Below are 21,568 nucleotides of genomic sequence, written 5' to 3' on the forward strand. Positions count from 1 at the left end.
GCCGGGAGCTGGGCGAGGGGCGAGTCCGCCCCGAGTTCTCGCAGCTCCTGCGCAGGCATCGCTGTCGTCGCCCAGCGCGGAAAAGGGCCTTTGCTCAGCGCCGTGATGCCATAAGGGCGCGACGGCACGGAGGCGGGACCGGCGGAGGGGGTGCGCTGTCTGTGGGCTCACGCCGCTCCCGGGCCTCCCTAGCCCGCCTGCCCCGGGGGCCGCCCGCGTCCGCCCCGGTTCTGCCCGCCGGGATCGCAGGGCGGCGGCGCCGCGAACGATGCTCTGCGGGGGCGCCCCGGGCCGGCCGGGCCGCGGTGCCGCGTGCTGAGCGGGGCCGCTGCCGCCCTTCCCTTCTCCTCCCTTTCCTTTCCCTTCCTTTCCCTCCCTGCCGCCGCCGCGACCCCTGCGCCCGCCGGAGCGCCCGCGGGACGCGCGGGGAGCGGGAGCACCGGGCAGCTCCCGGAGGGCGCTTTTGTCTCCGTGTCCGCCACCGCAGAGGCGGCAGCGCTCCATCCCCGGGGCCGAGCACAGCCCCGGCCGCCTTCCGCGCCTGGCGTTTTTTATTTATTTGTTTTTTTAAATACTTTTTTTTCCCTGTATGCTCAAAGACTTTTTTTTATCACTACTATTATTTCCTCCACGTTTAAGTGTCGGCAATAATCAAGATGGATAAGAAATCATTTGAAACCGTGCTGGATGAAATTAGGAAGGTAAATTCTCGTTTTGTGTGTTAGTTTAATAATTTGGTGATGGACTGTAGGGCAAGGAGTACTGGCTACAAATCGAAAGGAGGGGGACATTTAGCTTAGATATTAACAAGAAATTCTTTACTGTGGAGTGGTGAGGCAGTGGAACAGGTTGCCCAGGGATGCTCCAATCCTGGCGGTGTTCAGGGCCACGTTAGATAAGGCAACCTGGTCTAGTGGGAGACGTCCCTGCTCATAGCAGGCGTGGTTGGGTCTGGATGATCTTGAGCCCTCATTGTAAATAAGCACTTGGATAAATTTGCTGCAGCATTTTTACTTTCAAGGAAGATGAGGGAGAAAACCAAAAAGCGTGTCTTTTTGGGGAAAGTGCTTTGGTTGCTTGGCCTGTCCGGAGACAGTGAGAAGTACCCGCCTCTATACTCTTGTTTAGGAGGTACAATGCACAAATAGGACAGTGGAACACTGATTTCTGAGCTGCATTCTGTTGTCCTTCTTGGAAATCACGTCTCCCACAGCTCAGGAGTGACTGTGTGCACACCTTCTTCCTCTGGGATGTCAGTCCTGCGTTTTGATGATTGCTCTGAGCTGTGCTTCTTCATTTTCTGTTTTAAAACTCTCTGAACAAAATACTGCAGGTTGTGGGGAGCAGAGATACAAACCTGGGCTTCCTCGTGTCTGGCAGGGCTCTGGTTTCTCTCTGCACAGGGGACTGATTTTAAGAGGAAAGCTTGAGGTTAGTGCTTGGCACACTTCCCTGAACGCTAGAAGGAGAAAAGCAGAGGAAAAATCAGAACCTTTGAGATTAATGTTTCTTGTTTTGCCTGGGAAGCAGAAACCTGTGACAATGTATTTTGTTGCAGTTAAGCAGAGGTTAAGTGTCACAGTAGAACAGTTTACCTGCCGAAGGTGTCTTGGTGTGACAATGAAGGGCTTGTTTCAAATGGGATTTCCTTGTGGCACAACAGTAGTCCATAGCATTTTTGTATTAAGCAGAATTTTTTGTTGTGTTGGTTTTTCTAGTGGAGGTAAATTTCCTTTATTTGGACTTGGGTTCTGGAGTTGAGTTTCAGTTCAGTTTCTTTTCGGTGTGAGGCAGTGATGGCTGCAATTGCAGTATTATTATTTTGCACTCTATCGAGGTATAAACCCATATCGAGGTATAAAACCATATTGTTGTATAAAACTGTTCACCAGAAGCCCCAGGGGTGTCTTTCTTATCACAACTACATTTTTGCATAAGGTCATGGTCCTAAGGTCTCTCTCATAAAACAGCTAAGAACATGACAGTCTGAGATATTTCAGGGTGTGGACTTTCCTACCAACTTACGAATTTGTGTGGAAAATCTGAGAACCACAAAAAAAAAGGTCAAGGAATGACTAGCACAGGAACGCTTTCTCTGATGATTGATGGTGGGAGGGAGCAATGTTTCAGTTATATTACTGCAGTGCGGTCCTTCAGAATACGCTCTGTGATTACTAAAGACTTCAGACAAAAGGGTTTAGACATGTGATTTTAGGCACTTATGTTTCCTCTATGCTATCTGCTTGTATTTCTGTATTCCAACTCCTCACTGTTGATCTAAGGGTCAGTGCTGTGCTGTGTTAATAATAGTAGTGCTGTTGTGGTGTAATGTTCATTGTCCAAATGCTGGTTTTGTGTCTTTGCTGCTATGTTTTTGTTTAAGCTTCATTTCTAGCTCTGTGATAGCACCTTCTGTATTATGTGGTTTACAAGTTTGTTGTGTTGGCATGTTCCATTCAGTCCTACAGTTAGCAGGAACAATTATTTAAATGTCTTCATGTGTAGCTTACTCTTTTCCCCTGTATGTATTTACAAGTACTAGCAAAATAGACTTTGGGGGGTTTGTTTGTTTGTTTGTTCCTCCCATAAATATGCATAGCAGTGCTTTCTGTTTGTACTCTTGTATAAAGTCATTCATTTGTTGATTTAAGAAGGGAAAGTAATGTTTGTTTCAGTAAAAATAAAATACATACCCTGCTTTTTTCCAAAACACATGAAGAGGAGGAAGGAATAGAAGAAAAAATGAGCATAAAGGCAGAAATTTTTTCTGCTCCTGTGACTTCAGTGTGTCTGGTAGTTTGTCTCTTAATGAGGTACAAAAAGGAAGAGGGTTGTTGGGAGGAAAATAGAAGTGAGTGTGTGGGTAAAGCTGAAGGTGGTTTGAGAATACATGAGATCAAGCATTAGAGGGGGGACTTGGAAACTGTGGAAGAACGGTGTTTTCATTGGCTTGGGGCAGGAATTCAGCTGTTAGCTGTCTTTAAATCTTGTACCTGTCACAGAGGGTTGGGTACCGGGGAGGGAGGAAGTCCTGGCTGTTAGACAGCTCACGTGCTTATCCACACAGCTGTCCTGCCACAAAGTCAAAAGGCCAGTGCTGCATTAAAGTACTGTGCATTGTTTGTATGGTGTGACTGCCTGTTAAAATTTGGAACGCATAAGGATAATGATAAGACAGTATCCATCTCTGGAGCAAGCTTTGTTGTGTATTTAATTTTGTCTGTATAGACTCATTATCCAATTTCTTCTTAAATTCACTGAAGTGAGATACTTTGTCAGTTACTTTACAGGGGCCATAGAATGAAATTGCCTGAATAATCAACTGTTGTGAATAATCAGCATTATCTTGTTTAACTTTAAGTTGATGTAAATTATTGGAAGAAAAAGAAGAGTGATGATGTTCTCTCAGCACAGTTATAAGCAACAACAAAAAAGCAAAATCAAGTACATAAAAAAAGGAGTATTTTTTTGACAGAAGAATTAAATCGCATCTTCCTGTTTTTCACTGTTCTCAGTTACCTAAGAAGTGCACTGTTACTTCAAAATGCTGCAATGTAATTAATACAAATGTCACTTTGTAGGGGCAGATTTTAGATTAATAGATTAGCAGATGGTTGTGCTGTAATTATAATTTTTGAGTCACTAATTATGCATCCTTTTTTTTTCTGTATCTTTTAGGCTGTATTGACGGAGTACAAATTAAAAGCTATTGAATATGTTCATGGATACTTTTCCAGTGAACAGGTAAAGTCAATGCTCTTATGGGTTTAATGGGAGTTATTGTTTTTGTGTATTCAGTAATACACAGTGATTGTCTTCAGTCATACTGAGGCTGATCATATTAGCTTTTCATATTTATTGAGGAGATTTAATTCCTTGTTACTATATTAGCATGACACTATTAAAAAGAGTTCCAGGTTGCTTTGTCATCAAAATCAGTACATTTTCATTCTTTTTGTGTCTGGAAAGTTGTATAAATTTATCATAATGGAATTTAGAATTGTTTTGTGTGTATTGTCTAAATAGAGATAATGTATAACATGATAATTTCTAGATTCTCTTTGTCCTCCTCCTTTTCCTGCTGGCTTTGTTTGGTGTATGTTTGGGAATATACTGTTTGGGATCCTGATAGTTGATAAGCTTTTTCAGAGATACTTGATTTAATACTTGATACTTGGGGGTTTTTTACTTATTCATATATGCAAATATATGCAAAAAGGTAAGTGTTTTAATATTTCCATGGAAAAGCTTCATCTCATAAAATAGAATTTTTAGATGCTTACTTAGAAATAAATAGAATGTTAGATGCTGATAGGCAATGACAATCAGCCATCACAGATGTTTTGTAGCAGTATACCAATGTGCTACAAAAGTGTAAAGGTTATATTGAGTCTGTTAGCATACATTTTTAATATATCTGAAAGATTAATGGGAGGCCTTACTGTTGCAGGTTGTTGAATTACTGAGATACTTCTCCTGGGCAGAACCACAGCTTAAGGCAATAAAGGCTTTACAACATGTAAGTTCTTGTGACATGATCTTGTGGAATAAATTTGCTCTCTTAATGTCATTTTAATTTTATGACACCTACTTTTCAACTGATGAGTCAGTATACCCTTCAAAATCTTCAAAGCTTCTTCTTCATCTCCTTCAGTGGTACCAAGCTGTGAAATTTCATACTTCTGAATTGGGGTGTCTTTTCTGACTAAAGTGACTTTTACTCTCCTGTGTATCACAGAAGGAGATGTAGCCCTTTCTAACTCTTGTTAACTCTACTGTTTGCTTTTGGTGAGTGGTTTTTGGATGTGTTTGTTCATAATTTAGCCTATAGAGTCTTCTTCCCAATGGGAGGAAGAGGCTATTAAAAGTTTACTGAAATATACCATATGAAGCTGTTACTGAATTGTGTTCTGAGTTTAAAATACTTGTACTGTTTTATTTTTTACACACTTTTTTTTCTTTCTCTATCAGAAAATAGTGGCAGTTCCAGCATCAAAAATGGTTAATATTCTCAACTGCTTCACCTTCAGTAAAGATAAACTTATTGCCCTTGAAATCTTAGCTTCGTAAGTATCTCTTCTGCTGTGTTCCTTAACTTGTATTAGCTCATGTTTGAGGATATAAAACTTTAGATCTCCTAGAAGGAAGCACTGTGCGTGGTTAAGGTTAAGCAGAATTCCATTGCTGATGGGGCTGTTTAAAGTAATAATTAGAAGCAGATGTTGTAGAAGTAGACATAAGACTGAGAGAACTGGGTTTGTTCTGCCTGGAACAAGTAGGAGTGACCTAATTTCAACCTGAAGGGAGCCTGTAAGAGGGCTGGAGTGTAGTGACAGGACAAGGGGAATGGCTTCATGCTGAAAAAGAGTAGATTTGAAGTGGATATTAGGAGAAAATTCTGTGCTGTGAGGATGGTGAGGCACTAGCACAGGTTGTCTGGAGATGTTTCCATGCCTGGAAATGTTCAAGGCCAGGCTGGATGGGGCTCTGAGCAACCTGCTCTATACAAGGTCCCTCTGCTCACCTGAAGGGGCTCTGGAGCTAGATGATTTTTAAGGTCCTTCCAACCAATGATTATATGATTGTGGAAAATTCCATACTTCCTTTGAGTCTTGTCCTTACTGCTATGTGAGCTTCTGCCTGCTGGAAGACTGGTACTTTTGGTGGTGCTTTTACTGTGGTCTTCAAATTTTGTAGAGAACAAAGAGGGCCTTAAGCTTGTTTCTCTGCTCTCTGAAATCTGGAGGACTTGAGACAGGAAATTCTGGACATTGACCCTTTTTTGAAAAGTCCTCTAAGTAATTAATATGTAGAGATGAGTTAAGTAAATGGATCTCTTAAACTGACAAATCTACTGTCTATAAAAAAAATTGATATTCTAAATTTTTGTTTACAGAGAAAGTTGGAATATTCCTAGTGAACAGAGCTACTTCAAATCATCTATTACACATATTTAAAATGGAAATCTTCTGCTTGGTTCAGGGGATTTATTTTATAAAGTATTGTTCTTTTTTTGGTTGTTGAGGGGTTTTTTGCTGTAAGCATATCTGTCTTCCCTGTGAATGGTGTACTGCCAGCTGCTTGAACTTCCTGGGGCATGTAAATTCATGGTACAAAGACCCAGGATACAGACGTGGTTTTGCTGCAGTAGTTGAGCTTAAGGAAGCCATGTCAGTGCTCCAAGTCTATTTCAGACCAAACCAAAACAGAGTAGCCAAAAGAAAGTTAGTTAGTGGCACACAAAACTAACATGTTACCTACTCAGGAGACTGGAGCCCTTTGACTGTTCAAGTTTTACACTTCAGCTGACATAGGGCAAAAGCACAATAACTTCTTAGCTGTTGAATTTCTACAGTACTAGAGCAAAGTAAGGGAGTCATGATTACAAATCCTAACCCAAATCTTTTGCTGCTTACTTCATTGATCAGGAATATTGAACAAAGCTGAAAGCTCATTCACATTTTAATACTGTTCTTTGAGGTGTTTTTCATGGCATCATTCAATGTTCTGCTGATTTCATTTCTGTCTAATATCCTCCTTTGAGGAGTCCTTCTTTTTGGTGCTGTATTTCCAGTAGTTTGGATGACATGGGTAATATTTGACAGAGAAGTGCTGGTAAATAGTTGGTCAGGATTTTGAATAAGATAGGAAGAAGCAGGCATTGGTCTTCCTGAAGTCACATATTTTGTTCTCTGGTGTGTCTAGTGTTGTTTGGGGAAAAAGAGAAAGAAGGATTACCTTTTGGAACTATATTAAGGCTTCCACTAGCTCTGCAAAATTTACAGAGATTTACCAGACATTATCTTTTTAATTCTAAATGAAATTAGATGAAAACTTGTTTTTCCACCAGACTGACAAGAAATTGTGGCAAATTGAGTAGCTGCTGGTTTTCTGCTGTGCTAGGAATTGTGTGTTAGTAGTAATTAAAGCTTTCTGGTGAACTGTTGATGCCTTAAGTCTCAAGGCATCACTGTTGTGATGCAAAATTCATTTATTCTACATACTTACTCTTGAAATAAAGTTTAGCCATCATCATCCGTTACTCTGTATTGATCTTTAGTTCTAATATATTGTTTTACGTACAGGTATGAAGTCCATATTTAAGCCTAGGATTTTTAATAATAGTAATATTATGACCTGAACTAGTTATGTTTTTTTAATATGCTTTTGGGTAGTGTCTAACTGTGGGTGACTTTTCAGCATTTTCAGCTTATGCAGATGGAATGGCAGTAATTGTCTGTCACTGTCTTTACAGCAACATTGTTGATGCTCAGAATTATCGCCTGATTGAAGATCTGTTCAGAATTAATATGTCAGAGAAGAAAAGATGCAGACGAATTCTCGAACAGGTAATCAACATAAACTAATATCTTTGGTTCTGTTATGATTGTGTCATTGTGGGGTCAGGGCTTAGCATGAGGACTTCTGGGAGCTCCTGGTGTAAGACCAGCTGAAACAAGTAACTCAAAAGAAAACAGCATGTACAAGAGAAGGAGAAGTTTTTGTCAGGCATTAGGAAAAAGAGACACAGAATTGGAATCAATGGTGGAAGAAACAGTTTGTGTTGGTTTTAGAGAGCACCAAGTGCTTAAGCCCAAGTCAGTGTAAGCAGAGAGGGACTTTGACTGAAGTTTACGCTATTTGGATTATTTGGAATAAGACTTGAGACACAGACTTCAGTTGTTCCATGTAGGTTGATTCGTGCAGTCTAAATGTCATGAAGTAGTAACTTATATCTTAAGAGCATTGAATTTGATAACAAATAATGTTCTTTCTTGATTATTTTGCAGGCTTCAAAAACAGGTTGTAAGGCTCCTCATGCTATGATATCATCCTGTGGCATGATTCCTGGCAATCCTTATCCCAAGGGCAAGCCAAGCCGCATAAATGGAATTTTTCCAGTAAGCATCATCCTATGCTTTTGCTTTTCACAAATGAACCTTGATTTATTGTAGTATAACCAAACCCAGAATTCATATACATGGAAGGAGGAGTGGAATCAAAACCAAAGTGTGTTTGTTTGGTTGATTTGTTTGTTTGCTTGCTTGTTTTACCCCATTCCACATTTACAGGAAACTTGCATTATTTTTATTGGCTCATTCTTTCTCTGCTGCTTCAGGTAAAGATTACCTGAACAGTATCATAAATAAGACACTGTTCATATCCAGCAGTATTTCGCAGAATCAGGAGAGGTGTCAAGGAGCTTGCTGGTAGGTTGATAAGTGACCTGATATGGGCACTACAGAACTACTGCTAATCTTAGTGTGCCTCTTAAGCATGTTAAGCATTTCCTGTGAACACCTAAGGGACAGCAAAATTAACTGAAATAATATTATCCCATTCACAAGTCAAAATGCAGAATTATATCATCAACATGCACTGTTTAAATGCCTCTCTTTACAAAAGCTTAGTGTTACAAGCCAGGCTGTTGGAATGCTCTTACTCATTACTTTACAAGCCTAAAACAGTTGACTTGGGTTTTTTTCCTCACAATCATGTTTGCTTTCAGAATATTCAAAAGCTCAAATGTAGAAAAAAAATAAGATATGGCAAAATTGTACAACAAGTAGTTCTAAATTAATGCTTGGTTTAATTTTCTTTTCTTTCAGGGAACCCCTATCAAAAAGGATACAGAAGAATGTACTAATGAAGGAAAGGGAATAGCAGCCCGTATACTTGGACCATCCAAACCAGTATGTCTAAAAATAAATAATAAGTGTCATTAATAAATAAATGACGCTTTAAAAATCCCCAAGGCAACTACCAGCCAATTCAACAAGGCTTTGTTATAAAATGCTGTTATGTTGCAAGAAGACTGTAGAGCAGCAATTTAATTGAAACTAAACTTCTGTAATGAATATGACCTAGTATGGTTTTATTTAACTTGAAAATGAGCTCTAGTTTTTATCTGTAGAGGGGGAATATTCTCTACTGGATACAATGTATGTGCTCTTGAAGACAGAATTTAAATTACAGTAGCAGAAGAGAAAACTAAAAGCATTTTTGGTATTCCATCATGAGCTGCTCTCTGAGGATTTCCCACATGAGCACAGAAAATGCCTCCATCTTTGAAACTTGAATTACAGCAGTGCCTTAGAAAGAGGTTCTTGTTTCTTAACACAGCTGATCTGTATTTCAAAATTTTTGAGCACGTGGGACAAGCTTTCAGTGAACCTGCAACCTGAGGTATTGTCCAAATTTTTTGTTATCACTTCTATTATGAGGTGTTTCCCACAAAGCTGTATTATTTTAAAAATGTAGGAACCTTCAGAAATATTTGCTAGTTTTAAATATGCTAAACCTCTAAAATGAGAAGTCAGTCCAAGACTGCAGAGTATGAGAACTGCAAGGCAGAAAGGAGCTCCCTTTCCCACTTCTGCTCAGTTTTCTATTAAAATCTAAAGGTGTACTAGTGATGTTTGTTTCACTCTTTTCAGAAAGAGTGAAATACTTGCAGTCACTATGGATATTATGAAAAAATTTCGTATCACCTATATTTGTAGAAAAGAATGCCTGTCTGTAGTAGTAGAACGTTAGCTTTTTGTCTGAGAGACATTACCTAATGCTTTCACTCTTGCTTTTTCCATTTGTTTTTTGTTTATGTAGGCTCCATCAACGTACAATCCACACAAACCAGTTCCATACCCCATCCCACCATGTCGGCCACATGCAACTATTGCACCAAGTAAGGTTTCTGTGTGTTCTAGCTTGATGCTATTGTTCATGCATTTGCCTTTTAAGCACTGTGTCAAGCGTTGGTTTCTCTGACCAGGGTCATATCTGAAGTTGGCTTCTACTCCCTGAGCATGCTCTGGGTACTGGTTTCTACCTTTTCTTTCATAACAGCAGAATTGATAAAGAGAGGGATATATTGACTTCTTTTTCCAGTATCCATAAGCAAAATTCACAATCCTGTTCTGATGACAAAATATTTAAATTTGTGGGAGGTGTTGAGTATGTTAGACAAGACAAGGGCTTTGGCTTTGTTGTAATGTTTGGCCAAGGCTTGGGCTTTGGCTTGACAAGTCTGACTTGTTGCTGTAGAACCCAACTTGGAATATGGTCAGCCATGGCCCTGAATTGGGTGGAACTATGTAGGAACTTGCTGATGGGCTGTAATCTGTTTCTCACTTGCCTTCAGCTTTATCTTCTGCCATCATAATGGAGAGTAAACAGTTTCCTAAAAGAAAAGTATATTTCGGTTTCAGAAGGGAAACAGTGATTGCTTCTTCCTGCCATTGTTCTATTTTTAGCAATGGCACTATTTCTTAGTGCCTCAAGTAAGATTGAGCCTTTATTCATAAGCTCCTCTCTTTGCTCTGCTGCATCAATTGTTAGACTCCAGACATTTTTGGAAGGGGGCAAGGCAATTGCCCTTTCTTTGGAAGAAAGCTTAGAATACTTAAAGTAGTCAGATGCAGGTCTGGCAGGCAGTTGAAAGCCTTTTCTAATCTTGAAATTCTGTACTGCAATACAAGAAGTGCTCTGGTTACAACACTTGCTTTTCACTGATGCTGGGGATTTCAGGGAGTTGATAAGAAAGTGAAGCAGAACTCCTAGGAAGCATGCTGAAAGCTGAGTCATCTAATCAGCTTGATGTCTGCAAGACTTTTTGTAGCCATTTTAGAAAAATGGGCACTACTAGTGGCTAAAATAAGAATGATTTATTATTTATGCTCTAGAAATTACTTTTTCTGAAGAAACTATGTAGGAAACTTGCAGACTAATTTGGATTTATATTGAATAAATCCTATCCAAAGTACCTTAAAGCACAAAATTTGACCTGTGGCAGGATAGAAATGTTAGTACAGTTTTAGTATATGAAAGAGCTTTTGAGGTTTCAAGGCCTTACTAGGCTGCAACATGTGTTTTGAGAAAGCTCTTGTGACAACAGAACTCATAACTGGCAAAATTATATATATGTGTATGTGTTTAATGAGATTGCAGATGCTGACCTGAAACTATTGAATGGGACTGTTTTCAGTGTGATTAGAATGATTAATTGTTTTCTGCTTCTTGACCATTTCCTTCCTGAGTGATTCAGTGATTTTTAGTTGCTTTTCTGATTTTCTTGTGCAAGAAATCTTAACATCAGGTGGAATTTCTATGAAAGTATGAAATCAGAAAGGACTTCTATATGAGAAATTGGTGCACTTTCAGTATTATTCAAGTGCTACCTTTTCCCATGAAGCCCAAGTTCTTTTGCTCTTAAACTATTAATTCAGGGCCACTGTGAAATATGTGTGTGTTCCTGCAATTTAAATTCAGATGTGTTCCATCAGAACTCTGTACCACAGCAATACAACAGTTTCAGTTGCTTCAAAAAATAACAGAGAAAAAAAGGTATATTTAATTTGTTAATTGCTGTAAGAATTTTATATTAAAATACTTTGCTAACCCGCTTGAATTTCTTAACATTTAAAGAAATATTGAAGAATACTAGATTAAGTATTTGAGAAGGATTTTTTTTCTCAGAATTTTCTGGCTAATGTTAAAGGGTCATGGTTACTGATCTGTGTTTGGCTCCTTTGTTTGTCCAGCTTTAATGCTGAAGAAGGAGTTGCAACAGCCTTTAATTAAGAATAGGAAAGGAACCAGTGATGCTGCGGACACTGTATCACTCGTCCCCTTTGAGTTTTTTCAGGCAAAATGAAACTGAAAGGAATTGAAACCTGACTTTTTCAGGCTCTCTTAAGACAATTGCCCTTAGTAAAATTTGGATCACAATGCATGCCCTTCAGGCAGACATTGGCAAAAGCCAGCATCCAGTCTGTATAGTTAACTGGTCTAGCTTTTTGATGAAGGAATGTCTTACAGTCTTGAAAATATTTTTTAAAAGGTGAAGATGCTTACTGGTTCATCTAGATACAGGTTGTTCTCACAACAGGGATGTGTATTGCCTTTGTTATTTTAGGTGCTTACAACAATGCTGGCTTAGTTCCAATGGCCAATGTCATAGCTCCAGGCTTACCAGCTCCTCCACCATACACTGCTAATCAAGTGGTATCAGGTAAAGCATGCATATCCTTAAAAATATTCATGCTGTTTTTCCTGGCTCATTGCTGGGAGTGGATCTTTCACTGCTGGAGTTTAATTTGCCTTTCAATAACAAGCTGCTCTTCTCTGTTTAGAAAATGAGGACCTTTCCAGCCAGGCAAAACCTTCCCAAAATCAAGGTAAACTGCAAATCCTCAGGGGGACTTTTGTGTTCATTGTATTTTTGTTACTTGTTCAGAAAATGTTAACAACTTGTTTAGTGGGATCTTCATAAACTTCTAAGTATGCAGCCACTAAGTATGTGGAATAGAACCTCTTGAGAGTGGAGAAAAAAAATCATCAGACATTTGTACTTAGAAGCACTGAAACACTAAAATTCATTCTTTTGTGTTAGTTTATCAAACTTTTTTGTACTCTTCATTATATAAGCATGTGAGAAATAATGCTAAAAACTAAATCAAAATACCCTTTGCAATGTTCATGCACTTGAATACTTCAGTAAATATTTGCAGTTTTCAAAATTCTGGACATCTGTTGGAAAACTCATTGACATTTTAATTTCATAGATTAGTTGCAATAAGAAGGTAGGAATGCAAGAGACATTTAGAGATTTTTGAATGTCTTATCCCAGAATGTGTCTGCCTGCACTTTTGTCTTACCCTGTAAGATCCTGTTCTTTTTACCAAGACAGTTGTGTATTTTTTAATTGTTTTTGTGTGATGCTTGTACGCTTGGTACAAAGCATAATAATAAATCCCATTAGGAACTACTTATAAAAAGGTTTCGATAATGTTATTAAATTTGACAAACTGAGAATTTACTGACCATTGAGTCAGGCATATTAACAAATACTGCAAATAGATGAAATGACTGTGATAAGTTTAGCTACTGTAAACATTCCTAGGGACCAAAAAAAAAAGTTGTGTTTTGTCTTTCTTCCTCTGTGTCCAGGGATGGGTCTACAGAAATGTTTTGAAGAATGACCTAATTCTTGTATACCCCTCTTTAAATATGCATGTATTTTTACTAAGTTAGTTCATGCAGCTAAATGAATACAGTGTAAGAAATGAAATATTCTCTTAGGAAGAAAAGTTCAGCTCTGGCTTCTAGTACAGCTGTATTTCATTTGTGATTACCTTGGCTGTCAGGATTAAATAACTGTAATCTTTGAGAGTCTTCAGCTTGGAAATAGAATGAGAAAAGAACACAATCCAGGGCTGGGTAGTCTGGGTTTTTATTTTTTTTGAAAAGAGTATGTAAAAGGAAATAGGTTTTTTTCAGATTTACACATTTTAGAGTTTCAACATACACTAAATTGAAGTTTGTCATGTCAACTTAGGTCCAAGATTTTAAAGAATAATTTTCTGGATTTGTGTGTAGAATTACATGTAGAAATCAGGCAAGAGAGACATGTAGGCTGCTAGAGAGTTTTGGGTGGTGAGTTTGACTGGTTGGATGAGTGTCTTTCTTGCATTTGAACAGATTATTCCAAAAGTAAAATAAAGCATGAGGGTTGTTTGAGAGCAATGATTTATTAACATATTCACATTCCACAGGAGACTAGAGGCAGGCATATTGAGAGTCATGACATGCCAGTGTTCATAAATGCAGCTCCTTTCCATTAACCTCCACATTCACATGTGCCTGCCTGTTTTCCTGCAGCTTGACTGATGTCTCTAACTTACTTTGTAGGATTGACACAAGCTGGTACTTTTAGTGGCAGGTGCTTGCCTTTATTGCAGACACCTGACTAAAGACTCCTAGAAATACTTGTTGCAAAAGTCAAGTGCCAATATTAGTTTAATACTGTAGTGTGATACATGAATTTCAGAGTGTACCTTCTTAGAATCAAAATCTGAAGGAAGCACAGTGAAGACAATGACCTGATTTTGAAGGAAAGAAAACTACCAGCACCTGAAATCAGCTTTCTTCAGTTGTTGACTAAACTTCTCTGAAATCATGATACTTTGAATTAACTGGTCTGAAGGAAATTCTGACCTTCAGTGAGAGTGGATGCAGAGGAACCCAGGTGATCTGATGCTGATGGAATATTAGATCTGGTTTGGGTACTGCCAAATGTTAGGGACCAGAGGGAGGGTGTTTACTTGTATCACTTAGATGTTCTTACAGAGTGTATTGGAGTTTCTAACTGTTTTGCATGAGATCATGAAGAGGTAGCAGATGTCACAGAGCATTTTAAAAAGGAGTGTAAGCCCACATGGTGTATGATTTGTGTGATGTATTTGTGTGTACCTTTTTGGTTTGTTTTCATAGGCCCCGCTGTTCATTGTTTATATGTAGACATTGTGTGTTAGGTGTTGCTTGTGTATCATATTTTGAAATGCTGTATGAAATGTTTTTGTGTTGATTTCAAACCTTTCTGACAGTTTCAAGTATTCTTACTGGTTTTGTTTCTTTGCAGCTTTTTCTGCACAAGCGAATCAGCTCTTTACTCCTCATGGTTCTAATCCTTCAACACCTGCTGCTACTCCAGTCCCTACCCCATCACCTGTCAAGGCAATAAGCCATCCATTAGCACCTGCAACTCCACTCATCTCTGGGATGAACATGTCTACCCCTGTCCTTCCTGTTTTCCCAGGACAGGTCTCCTCTTCCATCCATGCATCTCAGCCATCCACCCCAACCCCTACTGTCATCAAATCCCTTTCATTGCCTGGTGTTCCTGTCACATCTGTTCACAGTGCAACCTCTACCCCTATCCCCTCAGTTTTTTCTGGGCTGGCTTCTATCCCTGCTGCTATGCCCACTCCGCAGGGTTCTTCCACTCCATGTGCCACACCTGCACCCAGTGAAGCTTTTGCATCTGCTGCTACACCATTTGCTGGCCTCCCTTTCTCTGCAGCCTCTTCAGTTGCTTCTGCTAATAATCCTGCTCCATTGTCATCAGTCTTTGCTGGCCTCCCTTTGTCCTTGCCGCCCAATGCCCAAGGGATTTCTAGTCCTGTTCCATCTACAATTGCTAATTCTCCTGCCACCACCATTCCTGGCTCGCTTAGCTTGCCTAACCCAATTTTGTCTGTCTTAAAGGGATTTCTGACATCAAATGACACTTCATTAATCAATTCATCTGCTTTACCTTCTGCTGTGACAAGTGAGCTTGCTTCTTTATCTGCTCTTGCTAATCAAAGCTCTGATCCTCCCACTTCCTCTGTCAACAAATGTTACACTCCATCAGCCACCCCCAACACACAGCGTTCCTCCACACCTGGGCTGGCTATTTTTCCAGGTCTTCCATCCCCATCTGTAGCCAATTCTAGTTCCACTCCTCCCACATTGCCTGCACAGTCACCTTTAACCACTTCACCATCGATTATGCCAGTCAACTGTGGCTCATCAGCCTCCCTCTTGCATGGCACAAGTCCTACTAATCCCGACCAGCAGCTCTCATCAGCCCCAGCTGCCACAAGTATCCCAGTTCTGGTCAAAACAGAACCCATGAGTCCTACCCTGTCGGCCTTCAAAGGTCCTTCTCATTCAGCCAGCCCTTCTCATGGCACCCTAGGACTCTCAGGGCTCGGGCGTGCGTACACCTCAGCAGCTTCAGTGCCCGTCAGCTTGCCCAGTTCCCTGAACCCAGCGCTGTCAGGGCTCTCCTCTTTGAGTGCTCCTCTGAACAACTCCAGTTCTCTGGCTTCCATTTCCCTCGCCCCACACGGCTCCTCTGCTCCCATTGCCCCCGTGTTCAATGGACTTCCTCCTTTCACGTCTCTAACCAGTAACTTTGCCTTTACTGGTAACCCAGCACTGACCCCGCCCGTCACCCTCCCGGGGTCTCTGCTGGCCACCCCGGCTACGAGCGCTGCAGCCGTGCCCGCCCCCCACGCGAGTTCCACCGCCGCCGTGCTCTCAGGACTCGCCGCCTCCGCAGCAGTCTCCGCTCCACCCTTCTCGCTTAACTTGTCCAGTGCTGTCCCTTCCCTTTTTTCTGTTGCCCAGGGACCTCTGGGATCATCAAACCCATCCTTCCCTGGTTTTCCTGTCTCTAACACACCCTCTGTCACTCCTGCTCTCCCTTCTTTCCCTGGCCTCCAGGCATCTTCTGCAGTAGCAGCAGTTGCACCGTTGCCGGCAGCTGCCACAGCCCCATCTCCAGCTCCAGTCCTGCCAGGGTTTGCCTCGGCCTTTAGCTCAAACTTCAACTCTGCACTTGTGGCACAGGCTGGGTAGGTTACTGTTTTTGGAGGAGGTCAGAACCACTTCTTTTTCTCTTCAGCAAACACTGATTTTATTTTTGGTGTGTAGGCAATATTTTCACTCATAGTGACTAATTGCAGGTAATTTTTAAAGTTACTTCACTACTAGATTTCCACCTGCCATCAGAAGCTGATAGGGTAGTGATTAAATAGGTTGGCCTCAATAGTCCCTGTTATGACAATCTAATCCAGTGAGGTGCTCAGTAATTTTATTTCCCAGATGAGGATACTTGACACCTCCTAGGCTTTTACAAGAATGGATTCCACGTGGGCATCCATTAACACACACAGGTAATAGCAGACAATAGCTTAGATATTTTAAGGAAGTCATCAGTATAAATTCTCGTCTTTAAGGTGGTTTTTTTTTGTGTGTGAACTGTCAACACAGTTGAGGTACAAAACATTTTGAGTGCTCTTAGGTGTGTTCCAGACAATCTTGGTTTGTGTATGTATGAATGATTTTTAGATGGGTAAAGACAGGAATTCAGTTTAGAAATTCTGGCCTTTATGAGATTTAGGAAAAGAACTGCTTCTGTGATTTATATAGACATAAGCTTATATAGAGGGAAACAGAATAAAACATGGTGCAGATGTTCCTAATAATAGCCTCATTTTCACATTCTTTCAGCTTGACTTCTGGACTACAGACTCCAGGAAATGCAGTTTTTCCTGGTCTTTTATCTCTCCCCGGTATCCCTGGCTTTCCCCAAAGTGCCGCACAATCTTCCTTACAAGAATTGCAGCACAGTGCAGCTGCACAGTCAGCACTACTACAGGTAATGTGCCTATTTGTTAGTACTGTTCTGCTTCCAGTGGTCTCTTGAGCACCTACTTGCCTGTTAACTCCTTGGGATTAGTTTACATCAGTAAATGATTAAAATTGTGTGAGAACTGATTAAAAGGATGATGATAAAAAACAACTTCTACTAACTTTTTACTCAAGGCCAGTGTACAATGCTTTATAAGTGAGATTAAAACATTATCTAAAACTCTTTGTAAAATGGGGAGAAATAAAAGAAAAGATAATGCAAGTTAATTTTGGGTAAATTAATTTTAGGGTTTGTGTTAAATCTAACGAGCTGGCCGTACCATTGCAAAATTTGTGCTCAGTTCCAGTCTGATATTTGAATAACTTACAGATTTCTATAGACCATTTGCTGTGTGTTATGTGCCACTGCATATGTAATGAGATTGTCTTGAAATTGTGTCTGTTCTGGTTGTGCCTTTTTCTTGATAGTTCCCACAAACAGAATTGTAATATAAGTTTGAAGTGGCTTTGGGTGATGTGTAGCTTCATCATCTCTTGTCCATGAAACAGCTTGTTTGACCCATCAACCTACATAAGTTAACTGAAACTATCATCAGACTATGTTTATATGTTTAGTTTGTCTTTTGTTAAAAACAGCCTCTGTACAGACTCTTGTAAGAAATTTGACCTTCTCTTCATAATACTGAAAGAGAGAGCTGAGTGTCTTGACTTAATGTTTTCTCTCTTCTGTGACACATCAGTTGTTGAAATGGAACATGTGTCTAAATACTGTTCAGAGTGCAGCATATTGTCAGGTATCTTCTGAATATCAGGGGATTGGAAGAAGCAAGTTACTTCATCTAGACCATGCCTTTGCAGTTCAGAGTCTATTCTGATTCTATAGAAATGTATGCAGATTGCATTGAGGGAATGTAATTATTCTTATTTATAAGATCTAGTTACTAAAATTAACACTTATTTACCTGAGCAATGAAGAGAAGGAAAGTTGAGTCGCTAAAATATTACAGCTCCTGATTAAGCTGTGTCTTCCAAATCAGCTGGTGCCATTAACACTTCTTTGTTTTCCCCCTTAATCCAACTGCTTTCTTCATTCTCTGGTATTTCAGAGCAATAGTTGCACTACAGATTAACATCTTTGTATAGATGCCTTGCTCATCTCTATTCTTTGCACACTTCAGAATATAATCCACTTGTTTTTGCTTGAGCAGGACTGGTATTGTGGCTGAAATTTTGCTTAATTTAGATTTTTGTTTCCTTGATTTTGTCAGTGCTGTTTCCTAACTTCTTATCTTCCTTGAAGGCGCATTCTGCTTCTGCTCTGGACAACTATACAGCTCAGCCTGAAGGTTTTGCTAACTATCCATCAACACCAGGAACACCATTTTCATTGCAGACAAGTCTGCCCCAGAGTGGATGGCAGTAAATACCAGGCATTTCTAAAGACTGCAGTGTTTGCTTGACAGAGCCTGATCCTATTCACTTTGAAGGCTGCCTCTGCGATAGTGGGAGCATGGTCTGAGCTGGGGAAGGAAAGGGAAAACATGAGGGTATAATGTTTCCAGGAGGCTGTGTCAGATGTCAAACTTAATTTGTGAATTGCATTCAATTTGATTCAGGGTCTGATCCTGTGAATTGCTGAGCATCCTTGACGCTCCTTTAATTTTAAGAGTTCAGTGTTTGGTTTCTTACAGGATCAGGAACATTCAAATAGGTGTTTGTGTAAAAAGGGCAATTGACTGTCAAGCTGAGTAGGAAGACCAAGTATACTTAATAGTGTGAATAAGCACCTATCCTGTTATGTTTTGTATGGTATATGTGGTTAATAGAGACTGAGATCTAGATTGAAACTAGACAATTAAAGCTGTAGATGACCTTTTGTCTAGAAGCACACTTCCTGTGTGTGTACAAATCAAGGTCAGTTTATGGTCTTTTCAGATGTTTTCTTCCTATGTATGAGGATCTCCTGTTAGCATCAGCAGTATGTTAAGGGGAGGGTAGGTCAGAGGTATGTGGGGGTTTTTCTTGTGCTTCAAAATACTGTCATGGGCTTGCTGCTGAATTGAGTACTCCTTTGTCTGAACAAGAAAGATAGGAAATGATGCTGTACTGTATTTGGTAGAAGTGGATTATGTTTTACTGGAGTATGGTTTAGCTAGCTGACAATATGTCTTTCCAAAGTATATAAAACCATTTTAACTTGCCTCTAAAATAAGGTTCCATAATATTCTCCTTGCCTCCAGCACCCCTCTGAATGAATTAAATAATTGTACTGCGGATAGGCTGCCTATCTGGCACTTTTGACTGCAGACTTATGTGAATGTTTACAGACATGGGGCAAGTTCTCCTCTCCCTTATACTCACAAACAAACTGGTTCTCTATATGCTTTTCAGCTATAAACTACAACTTCATGGTGCTTATCTTATCCTGTGAATATAAGTGGGAGAAGAATTTGGACCATGGATTTTTTTAGTATTTTTCCTTGGAAAACATACATGATTTTAAAGGCATATAGCTAAATTAACTGTTACAATGCAGCATATAGAAAAGTCTTGCTTTGTTAGTGAAATTGAGTTGTGCACTCTTCTAATAATGTTAGTATCTGTGGCAATGTGTAACACATCATTGAATATCTTCTATTTAAGGTATGCTCTTGATCATGGTCTAGAGACAATAGAGATGAATGATATTCAATCATGTGACTAAATTAAAATGTAGAGATACTACACTGTAGAAATGTTCTGCACCTAGAGTTTTACTTTTTTAAAGATTGATGATGCTGGGAGATGTTGCTAATGTATTTTCTTTCAAGATGTGAACAAACTTTTTTAGAACATTAATGGAAATTGTTGTATTGGTTTTTAACATAATTTTTTAAAATAAAAAGTTTACAGTCATGGCAAAAAGACTTGGATGACTATTTGAATATTTACCTAAAATATGAATGAATAAACTTGTTTTTATTAAGATACTTCTACTGATCTTGATCTTGCTTTATGACGTTTCTTTTTGATGCAGAATTCTGTCCAAAATTATAAAATTTACCTCCTAAGGAGTGTCATTAGAAATATCCTATTTAATTTGTAGGTTAAAAACTTAAATTTTTTGACATTTTAATAATCAAACTTACATATTACATTAAATCTAAAAAAAAAATATTGTGTTCTTACATTTTTTTATTTTGTGAAACCTGTTAAATTCTCATGATTCTCCACTCTGAATTGCTCTTAAAATTGATATCTTGGATATTGATATCTTGACTTAAGAAATCTGTGGAAGAGGTCTCTACCATCTTTCACTTTATTCTGCTTGTCATTCTTTCCGTAACTTGTTCTTTGTAGATTTGCAGATGAGTTGGAGAAAATAAAGATACAGGTATCTTATCAACAGCAAATTGCTCAGTAACATTACTGAGGTGCTGAGTATGACATCCTATTTTAATCCCAGTTTCCCCATCAAGCAATTAAAGTTTGAACTGATTCACGTCACCTTGTAGTCAAAAGCAAATAATACTGTTTTGTCAGAATGTAAGCACTTTGTGCCTCTGTTTGTAAAAATATTTGTTGAATGGTCATGGGGTATGGGGTTCCTGTCTGAGCACTGGACAACTCAGAGATGCTGAAGAGACTCAAGCCTTGTTTCTCCAAATGAAAACAGGTGAGAAGTAGTGAAATCCACTGTGTTAAATGCTCTTCTCCTGAAGCAGTGTAGTTACTGGGTGTTGTGCAGCCACTTTACCAGAGAAGAGTGTTTGATGCTTCCATCAGTGTTAGACAAGTGAATAGGTTAAGAAGTGTTTAGTTGTAAAGTTCTTATGTCTGGAATGGGCTCTCTGGTTCTTACTGAGCTGGGTTTTGTAAAGCAACTCTCCACTGGTTAGGATTAAAATTCAATTTTTTCAATATTTCTCCTGATGTAAAATTGTTTTTTATTAATTTTTTCCTCTTCAGGAATAGAGTCTGTGTTCTGCATTGCAGCAAAGTGTTGTGACCCAACCTTGGAATTTCTGAGAGGAGTGATTTGTCCTGCATTCCTTCATGCTTACTTGAGCACTGGTTTTAGACGGCCAAGGAAATGTCTGCTCTGAGGCAAACCACCTTAAACTGAGCCTGTGCCAGGAAAGGGCTCTTCCTGCATGACTTTAATTCTGGACTAACTGATTTTTTTCACTGTTCAAGTTGTCTATTATTGCTCTATTTTGTGTGTACTGATGGCCTGCATAGATACGGTGTGGTGAAGTGTTCCTTGAAATAAAACCTTTTTTGCAACAACTAAGAACATACTGGGATTGTGTTTGCAAGCAAGTTTCAGTGTCTCTTTCAAGTGCTTTAATTGCAGCTGCAGTGAATAGGAGAGAAACAGTGTGACAGTGTTCACAGGGGTCTTTGGATGAGGGAAGAGACGAGGATCTGACTCCATGTTTCAGAAGGCTTGATTTATTATTTTATTGTATATATTACATTAAAACTATACTAAAAGAATAGAAGAAAGGATTTCTTGTGACTTGCCTGCCTTTCTGTTTTGATAGAGGAGCAATGCCTTTGTCTCTCTCTCATATTTCCTCTAGTGGACCAAGAGGGACCTTCTGTC

The 21,568-nt window shown here is 39.5% G+C and overlaps 1 protein-coding gene across 2 annotated transcripts; it reads left to right on the forward strand.

Moving 5' to 3' along the window:
* The first annotated feature begins 384 nt into the window (after positions 1-384).
* On the forward strand, positions 385-21,241 carry PROSER1 (proline and serine rich 1). Of its 2 annotated transcripts, none has more exons than XM_058045843.1 (13): positions 385-701; positions 3,679-3,744; positions 4,451-4,519; positions 4,972-5,066; positions 7,256-7,349; positions 7,791-7,901; positions 8,610-8,693; positions 9,607-9,685; positions 11,915-12,010; positions 12,132-12,176; positions 14,420-16,181; positions 16,840-16,987; positions 20,929-21,241. In XM_058045843.1, the coding sequence occupies exons 1-13, from the start codon at positions 657-659 to the stop codon at positions 20,932-20,934; spliced, it is 2,700 nt and encodes an 899-aa protein (XP_057901826.1). In that variant the 5' UTR covers positions 385-656; the 3' UTR covers positions 20,935-21,241. The 2 variants fall into 2 exon arrangements, with proteins under 2 accessions (XP_057901826.1, XP_057901825.1); XM_058045842.1 differs by lacking the exon at positions 20,929-21,241 and adding an exon at positions 18,281-19,884.
* The last annotated feature ends 327 nt before the right edge of the window (positions 21,242-21,568 follow it).

Source organism: Melospiza georgiana, chromosome 2 (assembly GCF_028018845.1).
Source record: "Melospiza georgiana isolate bMelGeo1 chromosome 2, bMelGeo1.pri, whole genome shotgun sequence".
Classification (NCBI taxonomy): domain Eukaryota; kingdom Metazoa; phylum Chordata; class Aves; order Passeriformes; family Passerellidae; genus Melospiza; species Melospiza georgiana.